Below are 24,208 nucleotides of genomic sequence, written 5' to 3' on the forward strand. Positions count from 1 at the left end.
GTCCTCACTTGGTGTGTTACCTCACAGCAGCACTGCCCTCTGTCCTCACTTGGTGTGTTACCTCACAGCAGCTCTGTCCTCAGGTAGGTAGCATCCCAGGTGTCCTTTATTCCCAACATCACACACCTGGAGAGGGAAGGAAGGTGGGAGGGAAGCTCTCTATTAACCTGTCAGTCATAAGAGTTATCACACTAGAAAACATGTACAATGTTTACTGAGTAAGACATTTACTTTCACTTTGGCAACGGACAGATTTGGTTTGATGGTGACATTATGGGCAGGGTTCAGTTTCTGCAGCTGCACTTTGTCTGTTGGAATTTGACTGTCATAGTGAAACAGTTTGATGGGAAATTTCCCTGAAAGACCAGTCTGGGTTGCTTAGTAAGGAATTTAGTCCACTGGATGGGAACTTAACCCACCCATTATAATGGACTCTGTATGTTATAGCTTGGAATGGAAGTGTGTGTGTGTGTGTGTGTTTTAAAAATTCGCTTTTTATAAAGATGTCCTCTGGCCCAAATTAGAACTGTGTACTTTGATACTAATGGCAGAATTAAAACAGTTCTGGTCCTTTAGTGAACTAAGTTAGAACACGGTGTGATAACGAAATGAATAGTTTCAGGTCTTGGTTAAGGGGAAACGGTGAACAACTTTGCCTCTTAAACAGAAATGACAAGGTGGAGAATACAGTCAAATTAGGGCACAACACAACACAGCCTCAATGATCTGTCCCTCTGTCTGTGTGTTATTGATTACAGTCTAATGACTATGGGCCCCTGTTGTAGTAGGGCATCAGAGCATGGCAGGGACGGCCAAGCGAGAGGGTCTATTTAGGGACAATGTCCTATTTCCCGTCCATCCTTCTATCTATCCCCTCCATCTCTCTATCGATCACTCGATCTTAACAGAATACAGTCAACAAAGGCAGCCCCTCCCAACTGTAATGACTGGTAGATGGGTGACTGTTCCTGCCTGATGGTGTGTAATAGTGTGTAATAGTGTGTAATAGTGTGTAATAGTGTGTAATAGTGTGTAATAGTGTGTAATAGTGTGTGTGCTATTATTCCTGTGTGATCTTAGGCAAGAGCTCTCCTTGTGATCTTCAGAGAGCTGCCATTGCCTTAGATCAGTGTGCTTGCCAGACAGAGTTTGTAGGCTAAATGACTTGTCTCCCAGACACAGTCCACCGCTGCCTCCCTCCTGTCCTGTGTCTGTCTGAGGACGTAGTCTAATCATTATGGATACGTAACACAGGAGCTGGATGAGAAACTCAAAGCCCAAAGAGAAGCAGGTAAATGTCGACTCAATGATTGTTGCTTTAATAAACCCTCGGTGATATAATAATGTTTGGACCACTTTACTAATAACACTGTTTAAACCCGCAAGCTCACAGTGTTCGCAACGCCTGTCACCATGGTGATGTAGGTAATATACCAACTCCCTATAGACCTGTGCTGTAGAGGTGTTAGATTTGAAAGAGGTATAGGACAGTGCTGTTGGTTGGTTCACACCATTCTCTCTTACAATGTAAACTAAAGCTCCTATTTAAATCCAGTTGATGATCATAAAGGAAGGAAGGCTGTGTTCTCTATTTTACCCCATCCCTCTCTTCTTATGTCACTTTACCTCCAGTGAGGTGGGAGCCTATGGGAGGTGTGTTAGAGCGCTGGGTTTTATTATAGCCTGCCACCTATTCAGAATGGGAACAATGGCAGGAGGGAACCCATCCCTCTACTGGTCCTAACAGACCTGAGAGAAACCGCAGGACAATGGAACTGTTCTGTTACTGCCTTCACAAAGACTTCTCTCTCTTTCCACCCCCTTTCTGTCGCTCATTCTCTGCCTCTTTCTTTGTGTGTCTCACATTATGTCTGTCTCCCTTTCTGTGTCTCTCGGTCTCGGTCTCTCTCGCTCTCCTTCTCCTTCACCTCTCTTGCTTGTCAGCAGTGATTCATTCCAGCAGGCTAGCTTTCTAATTTAGGCCAGAGTCTTCCTCAGCTGTTCTGATGTAGACAATCATCAGTTGATAATATCTGACCAACCGTTCACTACACCGTCCCCCAGTCAGCTTTCTGTTAGCCAGCCATATGGCTTGGCATTGGTTTGATGCAGAAGTCCTGATCCAGTCAGATTGTTGTGGTTTAATGCCCTCTTTATATCACGTACACCAGGGGTAGGCAACCATGTTCCTGGAGTGCCGCAGGTACTGTGCAAGATTTTGTTCCAACTAGGTACCACACCAGGGGTGCGTTTTAGTTTGCTTGAACATTTGCTACGTTGTGGAACGGTTTCTACTGAACGACACGTTTTCCCAAAACGTTCTTGTACGTTCTTGAACAGACTTTGAGATACGTTTGCGCCGTTCGGTAGGTGTGCTGTGTTGTGGCTTGAAGCAATAAGTGACCTATTTAAAGGGCAGCGGTTCATTTTGAACTCACAACCCAACTCCTCCCCGTTTTTTAAACTGGTTGTTCAGTACAGCACTGTTTCAGTTCAATTGAACGCTCTATGAAGTTTTGATGTACTGAATGCAGCCCCGACCAACTGAGCTAATTGATCAGTTCAGTAATTGCCTAAATTCAAGTCACCTGGTCTTCCAGGTCGGTTAAATCAAAAACATGAAGTGCCTGCATCTGTCCAGAACCAGGGTTGCCTATCCCTGACGTACACTATTTGAATCCTTTAAAAGTATCAGCAATTGGATTGGTCTCCCGCCTCTTTGATTGGGGTACGGGCCCTTACCAGCCACGACGGCAACCAATGGGCGTGTGTAATTAGGTCTGAGTGACAGCTCTGACAAAGTAGGAAGAGCAGCTGGGAAACGGCCCAAGGTGAATTAAAGTTGAATGTAACCGATGGCAACGAGGGAGCGCGGCAACACAGCTGTGGTTGTGTTGTCGACGAGGTGTAAACTGAGGTGTTGTCATGGAATCTCTCTCCCTAAACCCCAGGAGGGATTTTATACAGCAGATGAATCAGAAGCTCACACCTACTGTAACCCAAAATATCCCCTTAATATAGGCACATTGCTACACTGCACAGGAATGATGGACTCTCTCACTCACACACACACACACACACACACACACACACAGTTCAGACACATACCCACATAGAATGCAGACAGTTGTGAGTAGTACAAAAGGCCAGCGTAAAGTTGCAATTGTGTTGATTTATTTATCTTTAAGGCAACATGTCCATAACTTAAAAACCTATTGGAGAAGTACCTGTCTGGTGCAGCGTGTCTACCCGATCACCTGCCACTCCCTGTGATCCTACACCTGTATAAATGATGGTAACTCTATTCTGGGGCTGAGGAGGTGAGATACTGACAGACAGACTGGGTGAGAGAGATGTCGGGGAACCTGTTTTTTTGTGCTGAAGCTGGCAGCCTGCTAGACTCGCTGAAGAGGTGTAGGACAAGGCTAGAATTAAAAAGTGAGATCAGGGACGTTTTTGAGAATCTGATCCCGAATCTGTGTTTAGGGGTTACTACTTCCCCTTACACTGATCTGAGGTCTGGTTTGTGTTAGCTAGGATCTGCCTGGGGAGGTATTGGTTGGAATGAGGTGTAGAGGGAAGACTAGTTTGACTTGGGCTTGGGCCTGGGCTAGGATAGGACAAAGCTATCATGGCCACACAGTCCCAGAGGAGAGGTGGACTGTACTGTAGCAGGAGGCTGAGTCCCAAATGCCACCCTATATTCCCTTTTATAGTGCACTATGTTTGACCCGGGCCCACGCATCCGTAGAGACTGTAGCAGTATAACAGCAGAGATACTGAGTCAGTAGCAGCAGTATATTTGACTGAGGAGAGCAGTGTCCTCTCTGTCCTCTGGAAACGAGCATGTGTTGTCTTTATGGAGCCTGAACAGGCCATCAACCATTTACATCCTCCTCTGTAGTCTCTGTCTGGAGTCACACACCCTTCCTCTCTTTCTTTATATCTCCCTCTCTTTCTCCCTCTTTCTTTCTCTCTCTCTCTTTCTCTCTCTCTTTCTCTCGCTCTCTCTTTCTCTCTCTCTTTCTTTCTCCCTCTTTCTTTCTCTCTCTTTCTTTCTCTCTCTCTTTCTCTCGCTCTCTCGCTCGCTCTCTCTCTCTCTCCAGTGTAGATGTTTCTCTTGATCAATAATGGAGGTATGAGAAGAGGAGAGCGCTGTGCTCTCTTTTTCACAAGGAAATGAATAATTCAGCCTGTAGAGACGAGTGCCTGCCTGGGCCCCGCCGTGTGTGTCCGCTTGGCCTTGTGTGTGTGTGTGATTTATACGTTTGAGTGGGCACACGCTTTGAGTTGAATGTGTGAATGGGTATGCATGTTTTTTTGTTTAGTTGAGTACTGTGCTTTTGCTTTGCCTGTACCTCTTAAATGATGTAGTATGTACTGTACAGAATTGTACAAAACCATGTCAATGTTCAGTACTGTATGTAAGTAGGTATAGCCCTTGTTAGGAGACTACACTACTCTGGACATTTAGTACACTACTGTTGAAACTAAATTCAGCTACTGTATGGCTGCACGCGGACATAGGATGCATGCCCTATGGGCCCTGGTCAAAGGTAGAGCACTACTGTATATAGTGAATAAGGTGCCATTTGGGGTGCATCATATGACTGAGTGGAGCCTTATTCAAAGTCTACTCCTATAACGATCACTCTATCCAAACAAACTCACTGGAACGGAATTCACCTTCTGCTGTCTGGTATGTGCATACCTGCTGAGGGGGAGGGGAGGAGTGAGGGAGCGAGATGGAGGGACAGGGAGAGAGGGAGGAAGGAGAGGGGGAAGGGTGGAAATCCACAGAGATGCAGCATGTAATATATTTAGTCTGTCAGATCCTGCTGGGGCCCCTGTAGTAAAGGATCTGGAGGCCTCTGTCAGATCCTGCTGGGGTCCCTGTAGCAAAGGGACTGGAGGCCTCTGTCAGATCTTGCTGTAGTAGTTCCCACACTCACTCAGTCATATACAGTACGCTTCAGTGACCTGAGAGTACAGGTAGGTGCACTGTCTAGTTTTACTTTCAATTGGAGGCATAATAACTATTTAAATGAACTAGTTTTCATTTTTTGTTTTTGTGTAATAAAGGAACAAACTTGACTTTTGTGCGCAAATATTAACATACTCCCTACAGAACAAACTCCAATACAAAGCATGTAAGCAAACAAGCTTTGGTATGCAAACAGACAGGGGGAAACACACACACACACATATTTACACACCAACACACGCAGACACTACATAACATAACATAACATGCATATTGATGCCCCACACACACTTCCACATACGCTGCTGCTACTGTCTATTATCCATCCTGTTGCCTAGTCACGTTACCCCTACCTATATGTACATAGCTACCTCAATTACCTCGTACCCCTGCACGTCGACTCTGTACTGGTACTCCCTGTATATAGCCATGTTATTACCTCGTACCCCTGCACATCGACTCTGTACTGGTGCTCCCTGTATATAGCCATGTTATTACCTCGTTCCCCTGCACATCGACTCTGTACTGGTACTCCCTGTATATGACTAAGTCGCTTTGGATAAAAGCGTCTGCTAAATGGCATATATATATATATATATATATATATATATATATATATATATATATATATATACACACACATACATACAGTGAGGGAAAAAAGTATTTGATCCCCTGCTGATTTTGTACGTTTGCCCATTGACAAAGACATGATCAGTCTATAATTTTAATGGTAGGTTTATTTGAACAGTGAGAGACAGAATAACAACAAAAAAATCCAGAAAAACGCATGTCAAAAATGTTATAAATTGATTTGCATTTTTCTGAGGGAAATAAGTATTTGACCCCTCTGCAAAACATGACTTAGTACTTGGTGGCAAAACCCTTGCTGGCAATCACAGAGGTCAGACGTTTCTTGTAGTTGGCCACCAGGTTTGCACACATCTCAGGAGGGATTTTGTCCCACTCCTCTTTGCAGATCTTCTCCAAGTCATTAAGGTTTCGAGGCTGACGTTTGGCAACTCGAACATTCAGTTCCCTCCACAGATTTTCTATGGGATTAAGGTCTGGAGACTGGCTAGGCCACTCCAGGACCTTAATGTGCTTCTTCTTGAGCCACTCCTTTGTTGCCTTGGCTGTGTGTTTTGGGTCATTGTCATGCTGCAATACCCATCCACGACCCATTTTCAATGCCCTGGCTGAGGGAAGGAGGTTCTCACCCAAGATTTGACGGTACATGGCCCCGTCCATCGTCCCTTTGATGCGGTGAAGTTGTCCTGTCCCCTTAGTAGAAAAACACCCCCAAAGCATAATGTTTCCACCTCCATGTTTGACGGTGGGGATGGTGTTCTTGGGGTCATAGGCAGCATTCCTCCTTCTCCAAACACGGCGAGTTGAGTTGATGCCAAAGAGCTCGATTTTGGTCTCATCTGACCACAACACTTTCACCCAGTTCTCCTCTGAATCATTCAGATGTTCATTGGCAAACTTCAGACGGCCCTGTATATGTGCTTTCTTGAGCAGGGGGACCTTGTGGGCGCTGCAGGATTTCAGTCCTTCACGGCGTAGTGTGTTACCAATTATTTTCTTGGTGACTATGGTCCCAACTGCCTTGAGATCCTTGACAAGATCCTCCCATGTAGTTCTGGGCTGATTCCTCACCGTTCTCATGATCATTGCAACTCCACAAGGTGAGATCATGCATGGAGCCCCAGGCCGAGGGAGATTGACAGTTCTGTTGTGTTTCTTCCATTTGCGAATAATTGCACCAACTGTTGTCACCTTCTCACCAAGCTGATTGGCGATGGTCTTGTAGCCCATTCCAGCCTTTTGTAGGTCTACAATCTTGTCCCTGACATCCTTGGAGAGCTCTTTGGTCTTGGCCATGGTGGAGAGTTTGGAATCTGATTGATTGATTGCTTCTGTGGACAGGTGTCTTTTATACAGGTAATAAACTGAGATTAGGAGCGCTCCCTTTAAGAGTGTGCACCTAATCTCAGCTCGTTACCTGTATAAAAGACACCTGGGAGCCAGAAATCTTTCTGAATGAGAGGGGATCAAATACTTATTTCCCTCATTAAAATGCAAATCAATTTATAACATTTTTGACATGTGTTTTTCTGGATTTTTGTTGTTGTTATTCTGTCTCTCACTGTTCAAATAAACCTACCATTAAAATTATAGACTGATCAATTCTTTGTCAGTGGGCAAACGTACAAAATCAGCAGGGGATCAAATACTTTTTTCCCTCACTGTATATATATATATATATATATATATATATATATATATATATATATATATATATATATATATATATATATATATATATATATGTATGTATATGTATATGTATATATGTATGTATGTTATTACCTCGTACCCCTGCACATCGACTCTGTACTGGTACTCCCTGTATATAGCCATGTTATTTTTACTCATTATTGTTATTCACTGCGTATATATTCCTCATGTCACTGTTTTTATTTTTTATTATATATTTTTATCTATAACTCTGCATTGGACCTGTAAAAAGGACCCGTAAGTAAGAATTTCACTGTTAGTCTACATCTGTTGTTTATGAAGCATGTGACAAATACAATTTTATTCCATATACACACACACACACCTCTATCTCCCTACAGATTTCCCGCAGCTATTAATTTCTGTCACTTTGAAGCTCATTCCTGCCTGATGCCATCCCTCTTTCATTATACAATCCCTTCTCTCTATTCCTCTTTCTGCCCTCCATCCTTCTCTCTATTCCTCTTTCTGCCCTCCATCCTTCTCTCTATTCCTCTTTCTGTCATGGCTCTGTGTTTTCCAGACTGTTTTAGGACTTTTGTACTCTCCAATATTTCATCATGTCATTGTTAAACTGTCATGTACTAGCTATGCCCTTCTCTCCTCCTTTGGGTGTTTGGTGTTATTGTGTCAGAGAGAGAGAGGCTTTCACCTGGAGTAGAACCCATGCAACCTCACTGTAACACTACCGGATTGGTCTCTGAATACTGAATAGTCTAGATATGACTGAATATTTATCCATTTGGGTGATATGTGTGCAAATCTCAGATGACACCCTATTTATTTCATATATAGTGCACTACTTTTGACCAGAGCCCTTTTACCAATATAGTGCACTACCTCCATAGGGCTCTGGTCAAAAGTAGTGCACTATATGTGGAATAGGCTGTCATTTGAGGCGCTGCCTATAGTTGTAGTGTATCTAAATGTATCCTTCCTGTGTATTGATTATCTGGTGATGTAGTGGGCTGTGAGAAGGTCAATGAGAGGATGGGGCACGTTTCACCTTCTCTCCACTTCCTCTCCTCCTGTTGTTATTAGCATGTCAACTGCCTACCCTGCCCGCTGCTGTCCAACCTAAGTCTTACTACGCTACACTCTGCTCCCTGCATACCAAACCATGTCTGTGTGTGTGTGTGTGTGTGTGTGTGTGTGTGTGTGTGTGTGTAGAGAACGTTTTTCCTCTTTTGAAATATGAATGTCATTGTACGAGTCTAACAATGTCATTGAATAAGGAGATATTTCAGGTGGGTGTTTTTAATTTGCTGAATAAACACAGTCAACCAAAGTTATTACTTCTTGTCTACAGTACAGGTTGTTATGCTCGTCTAAAGAGCAAAGGATGTTTTTTACAGCCCAAGATGAGGCTTCACTTCATGTGGAGATACTGTACAGACTACAGAGCAGCCCAATTCTGCTGTTACTTTAAGAGAAGTGTGTGCAGTTTAGAGGGCAAATGCCCGCCATTACACAGTTACTGTAGATTCTACCACTGTAGCATGCATCAATCCTATTATTCTCCTTGACCAGAAGGCACAAAGGCTAATGTACGTTCTCCCTCGCCACCACAGAGCCTACAGCAGCAAGTACTTATTAAGACTACCTTATTAGCCCAGTCACAGGCTTTGTACCAAATAGTACCCTATTCCTAATGTAGTGCACTATTTTTGACCAGGGCCCGCAGAGCTCTAAATGCACACTATATAGGGAATAAGGTGCCATCTGGGACGGATGACAGTGACACAATGACACTCGGAGTACTTGCGCAGATGTAGGTTATTTAGCATCAACCCCAGAGAGACAACCAATGGCAAACCCACAGGATCACACTGAGAAGCTAAAAGGCTAAATGCATTTGGTTGAATGCCAGAGGGAATGCAGCAGGTAATGTAGGTAATCAAATAAATCAAGGTCCAGGGTCATTTAACAAATGGACCACCACAGAGCTCTGTGGAGTACAGGGTAGCACAGGGGCTAATGTACAAAGTCATTCTCAGTTGGATATATCACAGCACAATGTTTAGCAATGGAAAACAAAATTCTTTGTTCTTATTGGATGCAGGTTGAACCTCCCTGCTTCACTCAATTTCCAAATGTTTTCAGTTTCCTCCCTACTGAACAGGACTTGGGGCCAGAGGGCACACAGCAGGGATACTGTTTGAGGGTTAAGCCTGTATGGTATTAGACAGTAGGCTGAATGCTTGTTTTGGCCAGTAAATGCTCTAGTGAATACTGGGGATGTGGTGTTACTCTGTAAATAACTGGCCACTTTGGGAATGGAAATGGACTGTGCTGCATCACATTGACCATCAGACCGAGGACAAGAGAACCAATTAGCCATCAGCCTCACTCCCTCACTCAGTCACGCACTGATTCAGGTAGGTAGGGAGACGGACGGGGAGACAGGCTGGGAGGAAAGAAGCAGGCAGGGAGGTAAGAAACAGACCGGTAGGCAGGCAGGGAAGTAAGCAGGCAGGCAGGGAGGTAAGAAGCAGGCAGGCAGGCAGGGAAGTAAGCAGACAGACAGGGAGGTAAGCAGGCAGGCAGGGAGGGAGGTAAGCAGGCAGACAGACCGACAGGGAGGTAAGTAGACCGGCAGGCAGGGAGGGAGGGAGGTAAGCCGGCAGGGAGGCAGACAATCAAGGATAGGGTAATAGGCGTATGTTCCCTTTAAAGCCTCGGCTGTTCAAATGGTGTGTGTCATACTCCCACTGTTCCTCTGCCCTCTATTCTGAGACAGTCCACATTTTCTCTCAAGGTCAAGTGTGTGTAGTCTACCTTTGCTCTCCTCTACTGCTCCACACCTCCCTCTCTCCCTTTTCCTCTTTCCTTCTGTGATTCCACTCTCCTCATTCTCATTCTCTACTTTTCTCTCCTACTTTATTTCTCTCCTCTCTGTCTCCCTCTCTCCTTCTTTCTCTCTCTGTCCCTCAGATGTCGCTCATCAACCTTGTTTATTGCTTCCCCTTCTCTCCTCTCTCGGTCTCCCTCTTTCCCTCCTCCCTTCATTCCCTGTTCTCTCCATTCCTCCCTCATGTCCCTTCCTTCACTCATCACTCTCACCCTGCTGTCTCCCTTTCTTTTTCAGGCTCTCATCTCTCTCTCTTCCTCTCTCCATTCCTCTCACCCTCTCTCTCTTTCGACCTTTCATCCCCCGCTCTCTCTTGCTGTCCACTCATCCTGCATCACTTTGACATCTCCTAGCTGTCTCCCCTCCTCTCGTCCTTCCATCCACCTCTTTTCCTGATCCGTTTTACCTCCATCAAAGGCATGGGGGGAAATATGTAGATGTCAGTCCGTGTCAGGCAGAGATCAGAGAGGACGGGGTTAATATGGCAGGGGTGTCACTGCTCTCAGGGTGTGTGTGAGAGCGACTTAATGATTGGTGACAGTACTTAGGATGCCGACTTGAACATTGATGTGCTTCTTTTAGATGCCCAAATCGGTGTTGGGGTGTGTGTGTGTTGGTGGGCGTGTTGTGTGTCACCCGTCCTTTAGGCGGTAAACTGAAGCACAGTAAAGTAGAGCAGCACTGACTGACACACAGCTTCTGTTCTCTCTCTCCTCCCTCTCCATCCTACCCTTCAACCATCTCCTCTCTCTCTGTTTCCTCTACCCTTCTCAAATCAAATGTTATTCGTCACATGCTTCGTAAACAACAGGTGCAGACTAACAATGAAATGCTTACTTACAGGCGCTTCCCAACAATACAGAGAGGGGGAAAATACAAATAATAGAAAAACTGACTAGGCAACAGGATAGACTATAAACAGTAACAGCAGTGTATGTGATGAGTCAAAAGAGTTGGTGCAAAAAGGATCAATGCAGTAAGTCCGGGTAGCTATTGGTTAACTATACTGAACAAAAATATAAACACAACATGTAATATGTTGGTCCCATGTTTCATGAGCTGAAATAAAAGATCTATGAATTTTTCCATATGCACAAAAAGCTTATTTCTCTCAAATTTTGTGGCCAAATTTGTTTACATCACTGTTAGTGAACATTTGTCCTTTACCAATATAATCCATCCACCTGACAAGTGTGGCATATCACAAAGCTAATTAAACAGCATGATCATTACACAGGTGCACCTTGTGCTGGGGACAATAAAAGGCCACTCTAAAATGAGCAGTTTTGTCACACAACACAATGGCAACGTTGTTTTAGATAATTTGGCAGTCCAACCGGCATCATAACCGCAGACCACATGTAACCACGCCAGCCCAGGACCTCCACATCCGGCTTCTTCACCTGCAGGATCGTCTGAGACCAGCTACCTGGACAGCTGATGAAACTGAGGAGTATTTCTGTCTGTAATGAAGTCCTTTTGTGGGGAAAAACTCATTCTGATTGGCTGCGCCCCTGCCCAGTCATATGAAATCCAAAGATTAGGGCCTAATGAATTTATTTCAATTGACTAATTTCCTTATATGAACTGTAACTCAGTAAAATCGTTAATTGTTGCATGCTGTGTCAGTATATTTAACAAACTATTTGGCAGTCTTATGGCTTGGGGGTAGAAGATGTTCAGGGTCTTGTTGGTTCCAGACTCCTCTCGCTCTCAGTTTTCTCTACCTTTCAATCCTTTCTCTCTCTCTCTCTCTCTCTCTCTCTCTCTCTCTCTCTCTCTCTCTCTCTCTCTCTCTCTCTCTCTCTCTCTCTCTCTCTCTCTCTCTCTCTCTCTCTCTCTCTCTCTCTCTCTCTCTCTCTCTCTCTCTCTCTCTCTCTCTCTCTCTCTCTCTCTCTCTCTCTCTCTCTCTCTCATCTCTCTCTCTCTCTCTCTTTCTCTCTCTTTCTCTCTCTTTCTCTCTCTTTCTCTCTCTTTATCTATCTCTCTCTCTCTCTCTTTATCTCTCTCCTCTGTATTTATAGTTTAATATTAGTTATCTGTTTAAGGCATCCTTACCTTAGTGACACAGCACACACACGTCACCTCCTGTACACATGCACGCACACATACACACCATAAATATTCTAGTCAACCCTTGCCGTTCTAATGATAGTCTACATCCCGGGGGGGGGGGGTTATATTTTATAGCCCTGTCTCAAACCATTCTTCTCCTCTCGTCCCCCTCTCTTGGCTTAGAGACGTAAACTGGGTTGGTTTTCCTCTTATTGCTCTTTCTGTGTGACTGACAGCAGGCAGGCTTTCCTCAGCCCTGTCCCTCTGGGCTTTCTGCCTGCCTTTCTTCCCGGGATTACAAATTGTATGTGTGTGTGTGTGCACGCTTATCAATACAGGTCTGTGTAATGACCTGTGGCATGCAAAGTTGACTCAATCCATACTCCCCAGTGGAGTATCAATCCTGGGTTTCAATAGCCCTCCATCCCTCTATCCTTCCCTCGCTAGAGCCGAGCAGGTCCCAGAGCTAATCTGTAGTGGGTCTAGCTGCTGCCTGATCCCTCCCAAACACTCCCAACACCTAGATCACACAGCAATAGGCCCTACACTAGGGCATAATACATACAGGGCTTCAAGGTCTGGAGAGGCACCAGGATCCAGCTAGAACACACTCGGATTCTGAACCCTTCACCCCGTGCACTGATTCATTCACTTCACTCCCACTCATTGATTTGCCAGTATAAGAACTGAACCTTATCTGTGAAGGAATATGGTGGAAACTCCATATAGCCCCATGCTTACACCAACTGAATGCTGTTAATACCATGAGGGGGAGTGAACAAGTGCACACTTCAGAGAGAAGACTGGGAAATGGGATTGCAACCAGTGCTTCTGGCTCTATTCAGTCATGGCAGCAGTCTCAGGGTGGTTGTAAAGAGGTTGTGGTTGCAGAAGGGTTATTTTGTGGTTTGAGTCGGTGCTGGGAGAGATAGTGGGTTATTCTAGAAATACCTTGCTTGTTTTCTTTCCTATCGCTCTCCCTCGCTCTTCCTCTCTTGTCTCCTCTCCTCCCTCTTTGCTCTCGCTCTCTCTCCTCTCTCTTCCGCTCTCTCTTTCTTTCTCTTTCTCTTTCTTTTAAAGACCATGGTAGCAGAGGTAGGCTGTGTGGATTGCTCATCACCACCAGAGAAGACGTCAGTCCTGGCCTTTGACTCGTGTCTCTATAGGGATGGTGTGTTTTCCACCCCATCGTCTTCTCTAGTCTTAGTCTCTAGAGGATGGACAAACCAGTAGAACCAGTTATTACATTTACGTCATTTAGCAGACGCTCTTATCCAGAGCGACTTACAGTTAGTGAGTGCATACATTATTGTTATTTTTATGCTAATTGTTTGTCTCGATGGGAACATCGATTTCAGTATCAAATCACATGGGTGTGTGCGCGTGTGATTGATACACACAATATGGGAAGAAGAAGACACACACACACACAGAGAGACACAGAGAGAGATCGATATGTTGGTAAACATTGACAGGTGTGTCACACCAGATAGTTTGTGTCTTTACGTAGAACAGGTAGATCAGACAGACACACCGATTCATTCATACAGTTAATTACATTTTCACGCAGACATGGACGAAAGACACATTCTGGTGACTTGTCAGGACGTTGTGGTCCTGATAATGTAGGAAACATGTACACACAAACACACACCAATCCCTGTACACAGTGTGTGTGCCTGCACCGAGTAAATGGCTGGTTCTAGAAAAGCATAAGCCATCCAAATGATTTATGACCTGTGTGGAGCAGACTGGTGTTTTTCCTCTTCACTATATGTCCCTGTTTCCTCCACTCATCGCTAGAATGGGGGGCGTGCGTGAACACACACACACACACACACACACACACACACCCCTCTAGCAGACTCCTGGAGCGTTGACCTACTTGCTTACTGTAGGTAGTCTTAATGGTGTTCCAGACGATTCCACAGTACTATAATCTGTCATCGGACAGACTAGGGCCTGGTCCCAACAAGCTTCCTCTCCTCTTCAGGCAAACTGGGGCTGGGGCCTGGTCCCAATAGTCTCAACAAGCTTCCTCTCATTTTACATTACATTTTAGTCATTTAGCAGACGCTCTTATCCAGAGCGACTTACAGTTAGTGCATACATTATATATTTTTCCCCCTGTGGGAATCGAACCCACAACCCTGGCATTGCAAACGCCATGCTCTACCAACTGAGCTACATCCCTGCCGGCCATTCCCTCCCCTACCCTGGACGACGCTGGGCCAATTGTGCGCCGCCCCATGGGTCTCCTCATCAGGCAGACTGGGGCTGGGGCCGGGTCCCAATAGTCTCAACAAGCTTCCTCTCCTACTCTCCTTTCCTTCATGGCCTCTGACGTAGAACAGGGAGGGGAAAACCGGAAGCCGTGGTGAAAGGTGCACTAACGTCCTCTCCTATTCCTCCCAGGGGTGGTGTCTCAGCGGGTGAAGGTGGAACCGGAGGTGATGTCATACCCCAGCCAGGCGGTCAACCTGAGGTGTGCCTTTACAGACGCTGGAGGGATACAGCTCACACAGGTCAGTGTCCGACAGACAGGAACTCAAATGTAGACAAATGGATAGGTTTTTACAACTTGAGAAGAAAGTCATAAATGATCATCAAAGGCACACATACAGGAACTAATGTCTGGACTGGTGGGTTTTTCCGTCTTAACAATTTACGTCCATGGCCATTAACAAGAGAAAATTATACATTATTATAAAGACACTTTGTCCTTGATCATCCAAGTTTACATGCCCTGTACATGGATTCAGTCTGATATGGTATTTGATTTGAAAGCTTTTATCTACTTTAGTTTAGATGGTAATACATGTACACAAAGAAAATAGTAAAAGTAGCTGTTATTTATTTTCCCCATTTGACAGGTTGTGTAATATCTGAATGAATAAACTTGACTGTACTACGCAGGTGTCCTGGATCTATGAACCCAAGGAGGGCGAGAGGCTCAACATCGCAGTGTACCACCCTAGCTTTGGGGCAAGTTACCCCACATCGCCCCTGAAGGGGCGTGTCAGCTTCACAACTAACCCCCCCTCCCTCAGCAACCCCTCCATCCAGATCTCGGACGTCAAGATGACTGACGAGGGGAAATACATCTGTGAATACGCCACCTACCCCAGCGGCAACGAACAGGGCGTCACCTCCCTCGTCATGCTAGGTAGGACCGTATGTGTGTCTTTCTTTAGGGTGTGTGTGTTTGTGTGGTCTGTTATGTGTGTGTGTCCACGTTCTATTATGTATCTGTGTGTAAGTGCTCTCGTGCCTCCCCCTCCCCCCATCCCATCCGACCTCTACCCTACAGGCTAAAATCCTGTCCATGCAGCTTAATTGCTATTATAAATGGTATTGTCAGATCAATTGTGTTTTTGTTAATGCGTTAGAACCATTGCTCTAACCTTGGTGCAACTCTCCCCTCGGGCGTTTATTGATCCGGCTGCTTGTCATGCTTGGTGTCGGCTCTTTTCCTGATTGCTCTACTCACGTTCAACACCCATGGAGAGAGGGGGAGAGGGAGAACAAACAGATAAAGGCTGTCTTGTTTTCTCCGGTCTCGTCGTTTATCAATATTGGTGTTCATTCATTATTCTCTCTCCCTCCATCCCTCCATCAGCCAAACCCAGGAACTCTGCCTCCGGGGTAACAGCGATAGCCTCCACTGTCGCCGCAGGAGCCAAGCCAGTTGTCGTGGCCCGCTGTGAGTCGGTCGACGGTCGCCCTGCTGCCCAGATCGCCTGGGTGACGGCTGTCAACGGCAACGCTACCTCCGCCTCTAAGGCGGGCGTTGACAACACCGTGACGGTATCCAGCGAGTACATGCTGGTTCCCACAGCAGCAGACAACGGCAAAGACATCAGCTGTGTGGTGTCCCACCGGACCCAGGCCAAGCCTGAGAGCTTCCTGATGAAACTGACCATAGAGTGTAAGGCCGCTGCACACACACACACTTACTCATGCAGACTGTATTCTCAGACCTTTTTAATGTTTTCATGCATCAGAATACAATTATTTTCTCCCTGTAGGAAGTTACACTAATGAACCTCTCTCTTTTTCTCTATCCCTACCCCCTCTCTCTCCCTCAGACCCCCCACAGGTGACCATCGTGGGCTATGATAATAACTGGTACGTGGGTCGGACCAACGTGGCTCTGACCTGTCAGGCTACTGGCAACCCCATCCCTACCACCCTCACATGGAAAACGTGAGTGTCAGTCCGTCTCTTTGTCTCGGTCTCTCTCGTTCTTTAATTATCACTCTATCCACAGGCCACTATAAACCACATATAGTATTATGATCATAATTATCAACTCTACAGCCACTGGCCTGTTATTTTATTCCATAGTGGAATTTGACTCCAGGTTCAACCCCAGTAGAAACAATAAGCCATGCGATGTCCTGACTGGCTGGTTCAAAGTCAGTTACTTGTATTATGTTTTTGTAGGGAGATCTGGGCCAGGTTCCAATACTTATGTTTTCCTCCCTCTCTTCCACCATCTCCTCCTCCTCCTCCACTCTCCCTCTACTCCCAGTATGAGCGGTCAGATGCCAAACACAGTGCAGATAAAAGAAAATGTGCTGACCGTGCTGAAGGTGGATGAGCAGACCAACACAACCTTTGTCTGCGAGGTCAAGAACCGCCTGGGCACCGGCAAGGACCAGGTCACTGTTATGGTCAGAGGTGAGTCAACACACACCTGAACACACACACCTGAAATGACTGTAATCATACACATGTGCATGCTATGCTAAAAACCCACCTGGACACACACCTGAAAACACACTTACTATACATGCAGGCATGCCGGGTTAACACAACACACACACACACACACACACACACACAGAGGGTGTGGTGACGCTTTCCTGTACTGTAGGGGTCAGGTAGAAGCATGCTCTGTCCCTGGGGTTAGTGGTGGGGGGTGTTTGGTGTGAGACAGTTTACTGGGCCTCTATACCTCCGTTTGGGTTTTCCATCTATCCATCTTCTACCCTTTGAAACCTTATCACTCCTTTCTTTCTGTTCATACCTATGGATCCTGGCTGTGATGTTTGAGCTCTACTCGTCTGTTCATCTACTGGTAGAATGGATTGAATCATCATCAGAGACAGTTTCAAGTCTCCATACACTTGCAGGGTTAGTTTATTGAGGGTACGGTTTGCATTGGACTGGACTGAAACGCAACCCCATGGCCTTGCTATCTCCTTGTTGTGTACTGTGACAAACTCCACTATGGAATAAGATAAGAGGCCAGTGGCTGTAGTATTGATAATTATGATCATAAAACTATCTGTGGTTTATAGTGGCCTGTGGGTAGAATGATAATTATGATCATAAAACTATATGTGGTTTATAGTGGCCTGTGGATAGAGTGATAATTAAAGAACGAGAGAGACCGAGACAAAGAGACGGACTGACACTCACGTTTTCCATGTGAGGGTGGTAGGGATGGGGTTGCCAGTAGCCTGACAGGTCAGAGCCACGTTGGTCCGACCCACGTACCAGTTATTATCATAGCCCACGATGGTCACCTGTGGGGGGTCTGAGGGAGAGAGAGGGGGTAGGGATAGATCCACACGGCACCACTTGAAAGAGGGATGTTCCGTGTTCGGTCGACCGCGCCCGTTTAAATAAAGAACACTCCGTCCATCTATCCCTCCATCCCTCTACAGCTTTAGCTTTCCCCTCCACGAGTTCCACCTTGCTCTCTCTCTCTTATAAAAAATACATCCACCCCCCTGATCTGCACTTTACCTGAAGTCGTTTTGTGCTGACACGGGGGAATGCAGGACAAATGGATAAAAAGTGCAATTCACTGGTGAATGTGTTTTAAAAACCTCTCCTCTCCCTCGCTCCATCCCTCACCTCCCCATGGTACTAATGTATTCTCTCTGATGGGCCACTAGTGTCTCTCTGGACCATAACGGACGTCCCCATGCAGGCCCACTGGGTATTACAGGCCTGGGTATGGGTACAGGACAGGCGGCTGGGGGGAGGGAGGTAGAGAGAGGAGGGGAGAAAAATGGGAGGGGTGATTGAGCGAGTGAGATGGAGAGACTGAAATGGGGAGAGATTGGGAGAGAGAAAGGGGAAGGGTTGGAAGAGGGTAGAGGGGTAGAGAGAGTGTCTGCTTTTAGAATAAAGAGGGAGGTGAGAGGGGAACAGGATGCTGATGGCATTTAAAAGCCTTTTGGGAATCTATGGCACTGCTTCTCCTCTCTCTCTGATTTTGTGTGTGAGCGAGCAGGCTGACAGTGCTGTGAGTGTGAGTGTGTGTGTGTGTGTGTGTGTGTGTGTGTAGCGGGGTGCTGTAGTGTAGTCTCTCTCTCTCTATCCTCTCTGAGCGGATCAGTCGGCCTCTGCTGCTTCAGCTCCTGGCTGCTTCTCCTTCTTAACTCCCTCCCGTCTTCCCTCCCTCCCTCTCCTCCCCCTCATCATCCTGTCTCCCATAAACTCTGCTGTCCTTTCCTGTCTCCCAGAATTGTTAATTTCCTGTCCTCCCTCTCTCTCCTCCTCCTTGGTCCATCACCCCTAAATTCCCTCTTCTTTCCCTCTTAACTCCCTTTCTTTCCTCTTCCCCCCCTCCCCCTTCATCTCTCCTGCTATACTCCCCTCCCTTATTTTTTCTTGTCCTCCCTACCCCTCCCCTTGTCCTGTCCAGTCATCTCCCTCCTCTCTTCTTTTCTCCTGTCATTCCCCCTCCTCAGTGAGTAAGAGAGTCAAAAGGGGGATGAATGAACTGAGTGCAGGCACACACAGAGAGAGACGGAGAGAGGTAGTGTAAAAACCGATGGAGTGCTAATGCAGTGGAGCTGTGTCCAAACAGGGCTGAGAGGGGGCGATGGGTGTGAAATGACTATAGCAGGCTCCTGCTGCTGCCCCTGTCCTGCTCCTGTCCTGCCCCCAGCTGTGTGACAACTGATTCACAGAGACCTGCACAGGGTTATGAGCTGACCTGGGACCTGTCTCTTTTGTCTGTCTGTGTCCCTGCCCCTGGTCCGTTCCTCTCTAACTAGCCTCAATCCCAGGGAAGGACGGAAGGAGGGGGAGGGAGAGGCCCTCTCACTCTCCCTCCCTTCTCCCCCTCCCTTCATCCTCTCCCCCTTCTCTCTACTCTCTGTCAGTGTTCCTATCATGCTCCTACAGCGCTGTACTGATCTGTGCTCAGTGGAGAGACATGCCGTTAGTTATCTCTGAGACCCCCTTTCTCTCTCTCTTCAATACCAGCCCACAGCACTGAGCCTGTCTCCCTTTCCCCTCGATCTCCCTCACACCCCATCTCTCGATCACTCTCCCTCTCTCTGCCTCACCCCATTTTCTCTCTCTCTCCATCTCCCTTCCTTTCTCTCTCATACCTCTATCTCTCTCTCATCCCCCCCTTTCCCCCTATCTCTCTCTCTCATCCTGCTGAGCTGGTCTCTCCTTCTCTTAACGCTTAAATTCCAGCTCTCTTAATCACTGCTTAGCTCCCCCGATCCTGCACTGGAACCTGCTCCGCCGCGGTTAGCTAACCCACTTTCTGCCATCCCCACTGTCTCCAATTCCCATGCACTGGTGTCACATCAAAATCCTTCCCCACCCGTTCAGAAGACTAACCTTTTTCCTTTCCGTTTCACATATTCCCCTGTAGTGGTGTCACATAAAAATCAGCCCCCCTTCAGAAGATGAAGCTCCTTCGTTCCGCTTCCCCCCAGTCTGTCTGTCTCTGGCCATTCGTACAGAGAGGGGGAACATATCTAATGTAGTCTGTTCCTCTCCAGCCTCCAGGCCTGACTGGCCCTCTGATGACATCCATCCACCTCTCATTAAGACATGGTCAAGACCAGAGACATGTATAATACTGTATACATAGTCTGATCCAGACCATTCAATAAGTCACATTCAGTACAGCTGCTAACTCACCATCTCTCTCTCTCTGTGAAGAAACCAGCCAGAAACCACCCAATCCGTCTTCTCCCATAATGTAATGTAATATATGCCCATGCACCACTGAGTGGTGTGTGTGGTTGGGGGTTGCTGCTGCATGTCTTTGGGAGGCGGGCGGCAGCAGGCTTTATTTCCACCTCATCTCTCTCATTACTTTCGGTTACTTGGAGTTTATGGTCGTGCATGACGCAATCTATAAAAAGCATCATGTTTTCCTCAGCCAGTGTTTTTTGTGCTGGAGCTACGCATAGTGTTTTGGCATACCAGACAGCCCCGGGGGCCAATGAGCTCTTGGGGCCCATGCTCCTGACAGTAACCCTCCAAAAAGTCATTAAGAATCTTTTTAATGTACTAGGAAGCTAAGCATTTGTTTCTTGGGCTTGGAGAATGTGACTGATCAAAGTGCCTCAGGCCTTGAAAAAGAAATAATGAAACGGATTGAAAGTATAAGGGGATATCGGTGAACAAATGCTGTTGTCATGGCTACGACGGCGCCAGTGCAATGAGTGGAGCTTACCAGGAGTTCAAAAATGTATGTCAGACCGAGAGCCTTAGGTAGTTCTTTTGAGTTTTAATTTAGAAAACGATCTCTCCGCAGAAGCGACAGTTACAGGGATGGTTAAAAACAGCTTGATTGCTGTAGCAAGACAAGGTGAACTGGGCAGAAGGGAGTGGGTGCTTCAAATATAGCAGTTCTGCAACATCTTTAATTGAGCCTCTCGCATTCTCCTTAATTGTCGGCCTCAACACGTTACGGAAAGAGATTAACTGTATAGGAATCTCTGGGACACGTCGTCTGGATACTGGACAGCCAGTAAATTGGCAGATGCAAACAGATTATTATCTTGAGCAGTTCTTGAGAGCTCAAACAAAAAAAGCGGTTTGCGATTTTGTTCATACTGGTGAACCGCCATTTCAGTTGTGTGGTTGCAATTTCAACAGTCCCTTATCTCTGGTATATCTTGCTATGCATCATTCAAGACTAAGTTTAAATTGTGTGCAGCGCCATGGACATATAATGCACAATGTTTCAGGAAAGACTGTCTGGGTTGTCAATACTCAGTATAGAAAACAGTCGGGCCTGCAACCTGGACCTACAGGCCGTGGTGAAAACATTTGCACACAAAAATGCAAGGTGACGCAGTAGCATACTGTAGCTACCATAGGCCTCTACATAGGAAAAAAGAGATTGGCATTAATAGACTGGTTTTACTACAGATCATGTCATGCAGGTTCAGGTAGGCTATACACGACAGTTTTATATCAAATAAATACATCAATTGGTTGCTGATTTAGTATGCTGTTGTATCGAAAATGTATTTTACTATCTGCAATGTTTGAATTTCCAACTTTAATTACTGAACAAGTAATTACATTATTGCCACCAGCCAGCAGTCTAAATGGACGCCCTACTACAACGTGTATAACTGTGAAATATTAGGCTTTACATGAGGAAATGACGACCGATTAGGCCTACCAATAAACATTTACCCATTAGCTAAAGCTATAGGCTACATGCCCTGGCACCACAGAAAGCATGTCATCGATTTGATAGGCAGCTGCATAGACATGTCGCAATTTCAGCGTCATGGACAGCGATCGGTTGTGTATACTTTGTGTGGCTCTCTGGCAGACGCATTCTATTATATTTTAGGGAGGGGGGACTGAACTCTGACCTTGCGGGGGGTCCAGAGAAACTGCGTTGTGCCAGTGAGAGCGAGGGAGATATTTGAGTGCATTTTTCATTGAGAGGATTGTGTACTGCTCTTCCCAAGGCATTGTGCTCAGTGTGTTGACTCCCTGACTGGGAGAAGTGTGTGTGTGCGCGCAAGGAAAATTCTCTCTCGTGGGGGAAATTTCCCACATCCCCACGAGGACAAAAGCTATTTTAATCTTGGGTTAGGGAAAATAGGATTTTGAATGGAAATCAATTTTAGGTCGCCACAAGCATAGTAAAACATATGGTGTGTGTGATCATGCTGGTGAGAGCTGGTCCCATGCTGTTTAGAATGCCAAACACCGTAGGAGAGGAAGCATTTCTCTACAGGAAGCTGTTTAGTGAAACCTTGGGACACAACACTACTGTTCTCTACTAGCACTGTGCTGTTCTCTACTAGCACTCTGCTGTTCTCTACTAGCACTCTGCTGTTCTCTACTAGCACTCTGCTGTTCTCTACTAGCACTCTGCTGTTCTCTACTAGCACTCTGCTGTTCTCTACTAGCACTCTGCTGTTCTCTACTAGCACTCTGCTGTTCTCTACTAGCACTCTACTATACCACCCAGACCAACCACCAACCCTGTTGACCCTAACCACAGATCTAGTATCAGATTAACCAACCTTTAACCATTGGGAGGATTAGAATATATCAGGGCCTGTATTAATAAAGCATCTCACTGCTGATCTAAGATCAGTTTTGCCTTATAAATCATAATGAATTAGATTACATGGACGGGGGGACTGATCTCAGATCAGCACTCTTACTCAGAGACAATCTTGATGAATGTGGCCCCTGACCCTGTATCAGTGTTTAGGGAACACTTGTACCTACTCCATCCTTTTAGCACCTCCAGTTACTGAGGCTCTAGGTCTTCTGGGTCCACTGGAGACCGAGGTTTAAATGCATTTCCTGTGTTTTTATTATAGGAGGGATTGGAGGACCATGTCTCACTGTCATGTGTCAATGGAAAGGTTTAGCTACTGTGTGGTTGTGGTGGTGGTGGTGGTGGGGGGGGTGCACGTGTGTGGGAAGAGAAACTGAGGGAGAGGAGGGTGGTGTGGGGGACATGAGAGGGAGGGAGGAAAGGAAGGTGTAGTAGATGGCAGAAGAGGGGGAGGAGGATGGTAGAGATGGCTGAGAAGAAGCGGTAGAGTGGTAGCAAAAGGAAGAGGAGGAGAAGGGTTGAGAGAGGGGAAGCTGGATGAAAAGAAAGGTGTTGGGGGAGAGCAGTAGTGGGTAGAGGGGGAGAGCGGTAGTGGGTAGAGGGGGAGAGCGGTAGAGGGGGAGAGCGGTAGAGGGTAGAGGGGGAGAGCAGTAGAGGAGGAGAGCAGGAGAGGGGGAGAGCGGTAGTGGGTAGAGGGGGAGAGCGGTAGAGGGGGAGAGCGGTAGTGGGTAGAGGGAAGGAGAGCGGTAGTGGGTAGAGGGGGAGAGCGGTAGTGGGTAGAGTGGGAGAGCGGTAGAGTGGGAGAGCAGGAGAGGGGGAGAGCAGGAGAGGGGGAGCGCAGTAGTGGGTAGAGGGGGAGAGCAGTAAAGGGGGAGAGCGGTAGAGGGGGAGAGCGGGAGAGCGGTAGTGGGTAGAGGGGGAGAGCGGTAGAGGGGGAGAGCAGGAGAGGGGGAGAGCAGGAGAGGGGGAGAGCAGTAGTGGGTAAAGGGGAGAGCAGTAAAGGGGGAGAGCAGTAGAGGGTAGAGGGGGAGAGCGGTAGAGGGGGAGAGCGGTAGTGGGTAGAGGGGGAGAGCGGTAGTGGGTAGAGGGGGAGAGCGGTAGTGGGGTAGAGGGGGAGAGCGGTAGAGGGTAGAGGGGGAGAGCAGTAGAGGGTAGAGGAGGAGAGCAGGAGAGGGGGAGAGCTGGTAGTGGGTAGAGGGGGAGAGCGGTAGTGGGTAAAGGGGGAGAGCGGTAGTGGGTAGAGGGGGGAGAGCGGTAGTGGGTAGAGGGGGAGAGTGGTGAGGGGGGAGAGTGGTAGTGGGTAGAGGGGGAGAGTGGTAGTGGGTAGAGGGGGAGAGTGGTAGTGGGTAGAGGGGGAGAGTGGTAGTGGGTAGAGGGGGAGAGCGGTAGTGGGTAGAGGGGGAGAGCAGTAGAGTGGGAGAGCAGGAGAGGGGGAGCGCAGTAGTGGGTAGAGGGGGAGCGCGGTAGAGGGGGAGCGCGGTAGAGGGGGAGCGCGGTAGAGGGGGAGCGCGGTAGAGGGGGAGAGCGGGAGAGCGGTAGTGGGTAGAGGGGGAGCGCAGTAGAGCAGGGTGGTCTTGGGACCTCTCCACAGCCCTGATTTAGACATCACTCCCCTCCCTGGAGTCTCATACATCACACACACCTTCCTCCTTCCCCACCGTTGGCATTACAGCACTAGTGTTTAGTGGACAGAGAACAAAAC

The 24,208-nt window shown here is 47.0% G+C and overlaps 1 protein-coding gene across 2 annotated transcripts in view; it reads left to right on the forward strand.

Annotated features, from left to right (window-relative positions):
- The window catches only part of LOC311140238 (poliovirus receptor homolog), a 73,720-nt gene that overhangs the window by 20,056 nt on the left and 29,456 nt on the right, over positions 1-24,208 (forward strand). For both annotated transcript variants that reach the window (XM_084175189.1, XM_084175188.1), the window contains exons 2-6: positions 14,610-14,719; positions 15,111-15,360; positions 15,814-16,122; positions 16,283-16,400; positions 16,729-16,877. In XM_084175189.1, coding sequence (XP_084031315.1) covers positions 14,610-14,719; positions 15,111-15,360; positions 15,814-16,122; positions 16,283-16,400; positions 16,729-16,877 — 936 coding nt within the window. The remainder of the gene's footprint in view (positions 1-14,609; positions 14,720-15,110; positions 15,361-15,813; positions 16,123-16,282; positions 16,401-16,728; positions 16,878-24,208) is intronic.

Source organism: Coregonus lavaretus (assembly GCF_964263955.1).
Source record: "Coregonus lavaretus genome assembly, chromosome: 13".
Classification (NCBI taxonomy): domain Eukaryota; kingdom Metazoa; phylum Chordata; class Actinopteri; order Salmoniformes; family Salmonidae; genus Coregonus; species Coregonus lavaretus.